At 53.1% G+C, this 9,143-nt stretch overlaps 2 protein-coding genes across 5 annotated transcripts in view; both read left to right on the top strand.

Annotated features, from left to right (window-relative positions):
- The first annotated feature begins 216 nt into the window (after positions 1–216).
- kiaa0586 (KIAA0586 ortholog) overlaps positions 217–9,143 on the top strand; it is an 88,226-nt gene continuing 79,299 nt past the window's right edge. The window contains exons 1-4 of one of the 2 annotated variants that reach the window (XM_046062667.1): positions 217–284; positions 1,673–1,757; positions 1,837–1,960; positions 3,841–3,937. In XM_046062667.1, the coding sequence (XP_045918623.1) occupies positions 226–284; positions 1,673–1,757; positions 1,837–1,960; positions 3,841–3,937 (365 nt within the window). In that variant the 5' untranslated portion in view covers positions 217–225. Of the gene's footprint in view, positions 285–1,672; positions 1,758–1,836; positions 1,961–3,837; positions 3,938–9,143 lie in introns of both variants that reach the window. The other variant, XM_046062669.1, reaches the window with a different exon arrangement.
- The window catches only part of irf2bpl (interferon regulatory factor 2 binding protein-like), a 12,203-nt gene continuing 8,260 nt past the window's right edge, over positions 5,201–9,143 (top strand). The window contains exons 1-3 of one of the 3 annotated variants that reach the window (XM_046062671.1): positions 5,201–7,268; positions 7,374–7,430; positions 7,545–9,029. In XM_046062671.1, coding sequence (XP_045918627.1) covers positions 5,304–7,268; positions 7,374–7,430; positions 7,545–7,637 — 2,115 coding nt within the window. In that variant the 5' untranslated portion in view covers positions 5,201–5,303 and the 3' untranslated portion in view covers positions 7,638–9,029. Of the gene's footprint in view, positions 9,030–9,143 lie in introns of those variants that run through there. The other 2 variants (XM_046062672.1, XM_046062673.1) reach the window with 2 other exon arrangements.

Below are 9,143 nucleotides of genomic sequence, written 5' to 3'. Positions count from 1 at the left end.
TCTGTGTGTGTGTGTGTGTGTGTGTCTGTGTGTCTGTCTGTGTGTGTGTGTGTGTGTGTGTGTGTGTGTGTGTGTGTGTGTGTGTGTGTGTGTGTGTGTGTGTGTGTGTGTGTGTGTGTGTGTGTGTGTGTGTGTGTGTGTGTGTGTGTGTGTGTGTGTGTGTGTGTGTGTGTGTGTGTGTGTGTGTGTGTGTCTGTGTGTGTGTGTGTGCAGGCTCAGTCAGAGATGGAGGCTCGTGTGTCTCACCTGGCTGCAGGTGTGCAGGAGCTGCTGCAGGCTGGCAGGTAAACATGTCGTCACTGTGTGTAAAACAGGTGCAGGAACAACAGCTGCCCACCGGGGGGCGCTGCAGGCCAGGCAGAGCAGTGAGGCCGCTGGGCCGCAGCCTGATGGGTTTAATAGTCAACTTTCTTCATAAAGCACCATTTAAAACAACCAGAGTTGAATAAAGTAATAAATAAAAAAAACAGACAGGCTAATTAATTCATGACACAACAAAAGATAGAAGTTCAACAAACAGACTCAAACACCAAATGCGATTGAAGACGAGACTTTTAAGGGGACGATCTGATGACTAAGGGACGCCTCGGGGCCGCTGAACGATACGATCGCCTTCTGTTTTCATCTGAGACGACTGAAGGTTTGAAGATCTGAGGGGAAGAACGATCAGACGTTAGAGCAGAGAGTAAAGACGGAGCCAGAACATGTAAGGATTTAAAATCTGCACCTCGATCTGGACTCTGTGATCCGGTGAAGAGAGGCCAGCATCTGGGAGACGTGGTCCCTCCTCCTGGTACCAGTCAACAACCAATCAGCTGCATCCTGAACAAGCTGCAGACCTGATGATGAGTGACAGCTGCCAGACTACAAACAGTATTCAGTCTGAGCCGACGTCCTGACGGAGCGAGGATTCCAGTTCTGTCCTCAGATGGAAACAGCAGAATGAGTCAGAGATGACCCCTGCAGTACCTTCCTAGCAGAGTGGGGCCCCTCAGAGGCCCTGAGATTTCACTAAGTCCTCAGTTGGGTTTGGCTGCCAGATAATTAAACTTCTGTCTTTTTCTCATTTAGTTTTTAGAGCTTAGTTTGATGAAGCCGTTCTGACTGGACTGAGTCTGTGTTTCTGTCTGTGAGGTGCAGCTCTGACCTGAGAACACGTGGAAATCCAGATCTGTACTGGTCCTGGAACAGAGGAAGTGGTCCTCAAACTGTTTCACATCAACGACCCCTGAACTGGCACACATTAGGCCGTCTGACAGGAAACCATCGCGTTCTGTCTTTGTGTTACTGAGGTGAAAAGAAATGATTCCCCCTGGAAACCCCTCAAGGACCCCTGGAGGCTGGGGGGCCTCCTTCGGCAGTGCCCAGGAGGGGAACTTGCACCTCTCCAGCTACCTGTATCTGTGGTCCGAGCTGGACACAGAGAATAACTCAAGCAGACCGGACAGAAGAGTCTGGCCGGGACCTTCTTCAGGACTTCCTGTGTTGACTCTCCTGCTCGATCTGACCAATGAGAGGGCAGGATGTCCCCACCTGACTTTACTGATGCGTTTTAGTTCACTTGAGTTATTTTCTGTGTGAGAAGAAAAGAAACACACTGATCCTCACAGAGACACAAGAACACACACACACTGTGACATCACTGTGACATCACTGTCTGCTCTGTCGTCAGGGAGGGCGGGGACAGGGGGCGGAGCCTGAGTCAGCAGACGCTGCATCACCTGGAGACGCTGCACAGCCAACAGCTGCAGCTGCAGGTAAACACTCACCTGCTCAGCTGCTGCACACCTGGCTCTGCTCGCTGACTGCTCATTGGCTCTCCTCTCCTCCAATCAGAGCCAGCTGCTGGAGTCGGCCCTCAGGATAGCGGCGGGCCACGCCCCTGTGGCGCCTGCGACCTCTGACCTCACGGCTTCAGGTCAGCCGCCCCGTCTGCAGGTCACTCACCTGGAAGCTGCAGGTAAACACACACTTTGTGACTGTCCAACGAAGGTTAAAGTCCAGGGCAGCTGGAAGAAGTCCTTTGGAGGGGGACCGGGTCAGGGGGACCGGGTCAGGGGGACCGGGTCAGGGGGACCGGGTCAGGGGGAGCCAGAGTTTCCTTAATGAATGACAAAGAGAAGAATTCTCCTCCAGCCAGTTTAAACAGGAAGGCTGGATTTAATAAGCGGGAACCTGGCGGGACTAAATATATATATATATATATATATATATATATAATAACTGAAGGTGAAAACATGAACCCAGCAGGTCAGACCTGTGATCGCCACGGTCCCACACAGCAGGTCAGCCTGACGTCTGTTACATTAATACAATCTGGCTCATTCAGACCGTCAGCAGCTAATAATGCAACACTTAGTTTCAGCTGCACCACAGTCATCCTCACTCAGACAGTCCCGTCATCTCCAGCCTGCTAAAAACGCCAGGACGGATCACTGATCACTTTTTATTAATTTATTGTAATTCTTATTTTATTGGTGTTCAGCAGCGTTCTCGTGTTTCTGTACAATGTAATCCGAAACCTGTTATTCATATTGTTGTCAGAAGAACGGATAGAAACACAGAGGAAACAAACCAGAACTAACGTCTCTGTAGAGACTTTTTAATCCAGAACACTCACTGGGTCGTGAAGATAAAGTCCGGTCGGTGTTGGGCTTTCCTGAGAGAGACATTTCCTGGTCATTAAATCTTTTTTCAGCCATTCTTGAGGTCCATTTCCAAAGAATATGGTTTTACTCTGTCCAGTTATTGAAGACGGGCTCACTGCAGCCTGACCGCTGCCTTCATGTCCAGAGTCTCTGTGTTATGAGGAAGGACAGCGGAGCTTAGAGGCTCTCTGTCCGCACGTCGATGACGGGAGCTTCGTGTTCAGGATCATGTTTGGGTAAAAAACTAACCGGGATATGGATGTTTCTAAAGACGGAACTGCGTTCCAGTAAAGCGCCTCATCCCAGACCTCAGAGGCGATGAGGCGCTGTGACCAGCAGGTGGCAGCAGGATCAGGTCTTCACAGAGAGAGGTGTGGACCTGATGACTCATCGGTTCACTTTACAGAACCTGATACAGGTGCTGCTTCCTGTCTCTGTGGACACCTGGGAGTCTTACTGTCCCCTGGACCGGGTCCACCTGATCCAGCGGGAGTTTAAGGGTGCTCTCACACCGGATCTGTGGACCGCACAACCACACCAAGACCGCTTGAGACGGGTCGGGCTGCTTCCCATAGCGGACTCTGGAGTGGTCCACATGAACCAATCATTTCAAGACTTTAAGGAGGTTGTAGACACGGTGCAGGGTCCGCCACACTGAGCGCCATCAGCAGCCAATCAGCAGAGAGGTAGCAGGTAATAAAGCCTGCTGGACTGACAGTAATTAATAAGTGATCCTTTCTGATCAGCTGTTTATTAATGAATCTTATTGATCAGTAAGCGATCAACAGTCTGATCACGTTCTCTCTGATGGTCGATCTAAAGTTTGGATTCTCTTCACAGCGTCTGTGTTGGTGAACGTCAGATTTAACTTTTAAAGAACAGAAATCAATAACTGAGCCGGTTGATGTTTGATAAACGTGTCACTTCCTGCTTCCTGAAGGTCATCTGAAGGTCGGCCGCTGTGTTTATTATTTAACTCTATTTTTATTGGATTGATTATTTAAACGCTCGGGCGACTCTGACCAGAGGAAGTGGCTCTAGTTTCAAAGGGGCCCCTGAACACATCAGAGCGGATTGACCTACAGAACTGTGACCTTTGACCTTTAACCCCTTCACCTCTAAGTGATGTGTTTGTAGTCATCTGTCCAGGTGTTGCTGATCTGACTCTGCTTTCTTCTCTCTCCATCAGCAGATGTCCTTAGCAACCAGCAGCAAAGCTCCTCGGCAACCACAGCCGCCGCCACCGAGGAGACTTACCCAGTTGCTATGACAACTGCCCAGCAAACCAGGTGAGGTGAGGGGGGAGTGGGCGTTTGAGCGTGACAGTTACACACACAAACAAACCGCAGCACCGAAGGAGGCGCGGGGAGGGAGGCGGCCGGCGGCGTGCGTGTCACAGCGCTGCTGAGGTCAGCTGGTGCCGCAGCGTGATGGGAACACGGCGCCAGGGCTGAATTCATGAAATGTGCAGATGTAAAATCTGGCCTTAATGTGAAGCTCTGTGACTGGCTGTTTGGTGGTGAAGTGCACCCTGGGAGTCGTAGTTCTCTGCTTGCTCTCAGTTTTCTTTAATATCTCAGGAGCAGGTTTCCTGTTGATCACAAACTGACCGCGACAGGAAACAGGAAGCGGAAGTAACACCTCGCTTCAGTCACACAGAGCTGCAGAACCTGCAGAGCTCATCTGGTCCCCGTTATCACCCTAAACCACGAGTCCGGTCCCTCAGCTGGTAACGAGCCAGTAAACGAGGCTGCAGCTTTCCTCCTCACAGAACGGTTACCAGGCGCGTTACCACGGCAACACGCAGTCTCCATCAGAGGCACAGGGGCGCTGATCTGTGCGTGTGTGGCGCTGAGCCAAGCAGCCGACTCGCTCGAGGTTTGATAACTTGGGTTTCATATTGTTCCCAGAATGCATCAGGGTGGCGTGGTGCCAGTTAACCCTGCCTGGACAGTGTGTGTGTGTCAAACAGAAGCATGACATCATCGCGGCGGAGCTGATCTTTAAAACGGCTGCAGATTCATTTCCTGTGGATCGGCTGATGGATCAGTCTCAGGCGTTCTCGCCTTTCTGTCCAGCGCAGCGAGGACACAAAGAGTCCTGAGCCGGGCGACCGAGGCTCGCTCCACACTGAGAGAGAGAGAAAGCTGCCTAGCAACACTCACACCAGCTGCAGCTGATGAGTGAAGAAGAGATGCAGAGAGAAAGCAACAGGATGATCAGCTGATTCCACGTGGATCAGTGACAGATATCGGATCAATACTGTGACTGATGTGAGTCATGTGTTCTGTTTGTGTACCGGCTCCTGGACCGGCTCCTGGACCGGCTCCTGTTTGCTGAGGAGCCTTTGTTCCTGGCTGTGACGTCATGCTGCACAGGAAACGACTGATTGGAAACTGATCACACATCAGTTTGTTTCTCTCCTGCAGCTGTGACGTCATAATGTGACGTCACTTACTCTACCAGGTGGCATTCCTGAGGGGGGGGGGGGGTGAAACCAAATTCCTCAGCTGCTGTCTGATTGAGGGGGAAACGCAGCCCCCCCCCTCCTCTGCAGCACACGGAGCTCCAGCAGGAACAATAACCGGAGTCTGCAGTCTGTCTCTCCGGTTCTTTCTGCTCGCGGCTCCCGGAGCAGCAGGGACGGATCCGGGCATGATGTCCGCCCCGCAGGTCTCCTCGTCCCGCAGACAGTCGTGTTATCTGTGCGACCTGCCCCGCATGCCCTGGGCCATGATCTGGGACTTCACCGAGCCTGTGTGCCGCGGCTGCGTCAACTACGAGGGCGCGGACCGGATCGAGTTCGTCATCGAGACAGCCCGCCACCTGAAGCGGGCTCACAGCTTCCAGGAGGCCCGGTCTCCCGCCGGCGGACCGCCTCCACCTCCGCAGCCCGCCGTGGCGAAGAGTCAGGCGGCTTTAATGACCGGGAAGGAGCCGATGGGGCAGCTGAACCACCACCAGCACCAGGCGGACGGACCGGGGAAGTCCCAGCAGCCCGGTTTGGACCGGTACTCGCTCGGTGCAGACAGCCGGGCTCGGTTTGACTACAGCGGGCACAGCAGCAGCAGGCTGCCCAACGGACTGGCCGGACCGAACGGGTTCAAACCGGACGACGGACCGCCCGAGCTGAACCGACAGAGCCCGAACTCGAGGAACAGGATCCACGGCGGGCTGGTGTCGGCACCGGGACAGATGAACGTACCTCCGAACCTGCTGCCTCAGACCCTGTTGGCGAGCAGAACCAACCCTCTCGGTGTCTCCCTGCCCGGCCAGGGGGGGCTGTCAGATCCCGCAGGGAAGCGGCCCGCCTCGGTGTCCAGCACGGACCAGGAGCGGGAGCTGAAAGAGAAGCAGCGGAACGTGGAGGTTCTGGCCGAGCTGAGCGAGAGTCTCCGGAACCGGCAGGACGAGTGGGCGAGCAAGCCGAAGACGGTGAGGGACACGCTGGTCTCTCTGTCCGGATCCACCCCGTTCGACGTCCGCTTCAAGAAGGACCACGGGCTGGTGGGCCGGGTGTTCGCCTTCGACGCCGTGTCCAAACCCGGGATGGAGCACGAGCTGAAGATCTTCATCGAGTACCCGAGCGGCTCCGGGAACGTGTTCTCCAGCGCCTCGGGGGTGGCCAAGCAGATGTACCAGGACTGCATGAAGGACTTCGGCAGAGGGCTGTCCTCCGGGTTTAAGTACCTGGAGTACGAGAAGAAGCACGGCTCCGGGGACTGGCGCCTGCTGGGGGACCTGTTACCGGAGTCCCTGCGCTTCTTTAAGGAGGGGGTGGGGGGGGACATGCTGCCGCAGCCCCACATCGACGGCAGCTTCCCGCTGCTGCCCACCTCCCTGGTGCTCCCGGGCCGGGCTCTGGCTTCAGGCAGCGGGGGCAGCAGCTCCAGGGCCGGCGTGAGGAAGAGGAAAGCCTCCCCGGAGCCGGACTCTGCGGACCTGAAGCTGACGGAGGAGCAGCAGAGGCAGCAGTGGATCAACAGCCAGACCGAAGCCCTCAAACTCTCCATGGCGGCGAGCTCCTTCACCGGGCCGCCGCCTCCTCTCGGTCCGGGACACTCCGGCCCCCCCTCCGGCCGCGCCACCCCCCCGGACTCCTGCGCTCCTCCGCAGAACGGACAGTCCCCGATGGCCGCGCTCATGTCCGTGGCGGACACGCTCGCGAACGCGCACTCCCCCAACAAGGACAGAGACTCGGTCCACTCCACCACCTCCTCCAGACACAACACCGGCAGCCCGGTGTCGCCCGCCTCCGCGTCCGGGCAGAGGCGCCTCTCGTCCCGCAACGGAGACCTCGGACTCTCCGCCGCGTCGCAGTCCGCCGGTGGCATGGACCAGGCGCACGCGCAGAACGTGCCCGACTCCCCCATGGCCAACAGCGGGCCGCTGTGCTGCACCATCTGCCACGAACGCTTAGAGGACACGCACTTCGTTCAGTGTCCGTCCGTCCCCGGACACAAGTTCTGCTTCCCCTGCTCCAGAGAGAGCATCAAGGCCCAGGGGGCCTCCGGGGAGGTGTACTGCCCCAGCGGGGAGAAGTGCCCGCTGGTCGGCTCCAACGTGCCCTGGGCCTTCATGCAGGGGGAGATAGCGACCATCCTGGCCGGAGACGTGAAGGTGAAGAAGGAGCGGGACCCCTGAGGAGGAGGAGGAGCCACAACTCCTCTCTGGACTTTCTGTCAGTGGAGCTTATTGATCTTTGACTCTTTTTGTTTTCTTCAGAAATGTATCGATGCTGATGGAGTGATTATTGATCAGTCACGTGGGATCTTTAATCAGGTGAAACAGCAACAGAATCCTTAGAAACACCTTTTACAACTTTGAATTTTATGATGAGGAGGAATGTAACTTGGTCCCATAACAATATTTCAGTATTGATTCATTTAATTTTAGGCCACATGCGGGTTTATTAGCAGATCTGATGTGACCTGGTTTAAACATGTGACCCATGATGTAAACCCTCTGCGGAGCCTCTGCTGTTCCTGATGAACCTGAGCGCTGCAGTCGCTGCACGCACTAAAGGAAACACCTCAAACTCTCCAGAGATCAGAGTTTTATTAGAGTCACACAGAAAAGCAGGTCTGTCTGAGGGGATTCTGGGCCCTACAGCTCCAACTAATGATAAGTTGCATTATCAATTAATCTGTCAATCATTTTCTCGATAGATTGAAAATTGTGACACGTGTCGATCAGTGTTTCTCAGCCTGAGATGGCGCCGTCCTTAAACGTCTTGTTCTGTCCAAAACCCCAAAGAAAGCAGAACATGTACAGAAATTTAGACGTTTTGTCTTTAAAAAAAGTCTCAAAGCGTTTCATTGATTATCAAAATAGTTGCAGATTAATTTAATACTTGACAACTAATTGATTAATCTGATTGTTTCAGCTCTAGTCCCAATAAAAACCGTCACATCACTCCAGATCAGTAATTATCAGGAGAAATATGAAGGTTTATTTTTGCTCCTGAGTGAAAGTTAATGTGGTTTTAACTTTTCTTGCTGCTCAGAACAAACTCTTGATGCCAAACAGAAGATCGCTTCACAGATCAGACCTGTTCTGATCAAATCAACAAAATAAATATCTTTAAAAATAAAGTGCTGATTCGTTGGTGGTTCAGATGAGTGAAATCAAACATTTATTGAACATCAGTTATGTTGTTACGTTGCGATAATGATCGTTAGTGTTTCATCGCCTGCGGAGAAACAGTTTCAGAGCTCGCTGTGTAGAACAGGCCTCAGAGATGATTGGTCCACAGACTCAGGGGCCTCCTGCTGCTGTCGGCCCTGAAGCTCATCTGAATGTTAAAGTTCAGAGGAGGAAGCTTTGTGCTGAGGAGAAGCTGCCGATGAACCTCGGTTTACAGGATCGCAGTCGCTCGACACGTTTCACAGAACTTCAGCTCCAAAGTGCTGATCAAAAGAAAAGCGCGCTCATAGCTTCAGGTTCTGCGTTTCCTCCCTCACTAAGTAAACATGAAGGATTTTCAGCTTTTCAGACTTAATTTTCCTTAAATGAACCAGTTTTAGGCCAAAATGACAAACTAGATTAAAGGAAAGCGGCTCAGAGTTTCTTGCAGCAGCTCTCCTCCTGACGGGAAACATTTAAACCTGCAGGGAGATCCAGTCTGTTGAAAGGCTCGACCTTTAATGAAGATGTGATGAACACTGATAATTTGTAAAGTCTGTGGTGGAGAGCAGAGACGACGCGGTTCATGAGTAGATGAGACCGATGAGCGCAGGTCCAGCCTCTCGTCCTGGACCCCAGAGTCCAGACCACTAAATAATCCAGCCGTTCATCAGGAGGCTTTAATTCAATTCAATTTTATTTATATAGCGCCAAATCACAACAACAGTTATCTCACAGCGCTTTTCATAAAGAGCAGGTCTAGACCGTACTCTGTGATGATATTTACAGAAGCCCAACAGTTCCCACCAAGAGCAGCACTAGGAGACAGAGGCAAGGAAAAACTTCCTTTAAGAGGCAGAAACCTCGAGC

This window comes from Micropterus dolomieu, linkage group LG11, assembly GCF_021292245.1.
Source record: "Micropterus dolomieu isolate WLL.071019.BEF.003 ecotype Adirondacks linkage group LG11, ASM2129224v1, whole genome shotgun sequence".
In the NCBI taxonomy this organism is placed as follows: domain Eukaryota; kingdom Metazoa; phylum Chordata; class Actinopteri; order Centrarchiformes; family Centrarchidae; genus Micropterus; species Micropterus dolomieu.
The sequence above is the reverse complement of the archived record's forward strand: the minus strand, read 5'-3'. Positions and strand labels throughout refer to the sequence as shown.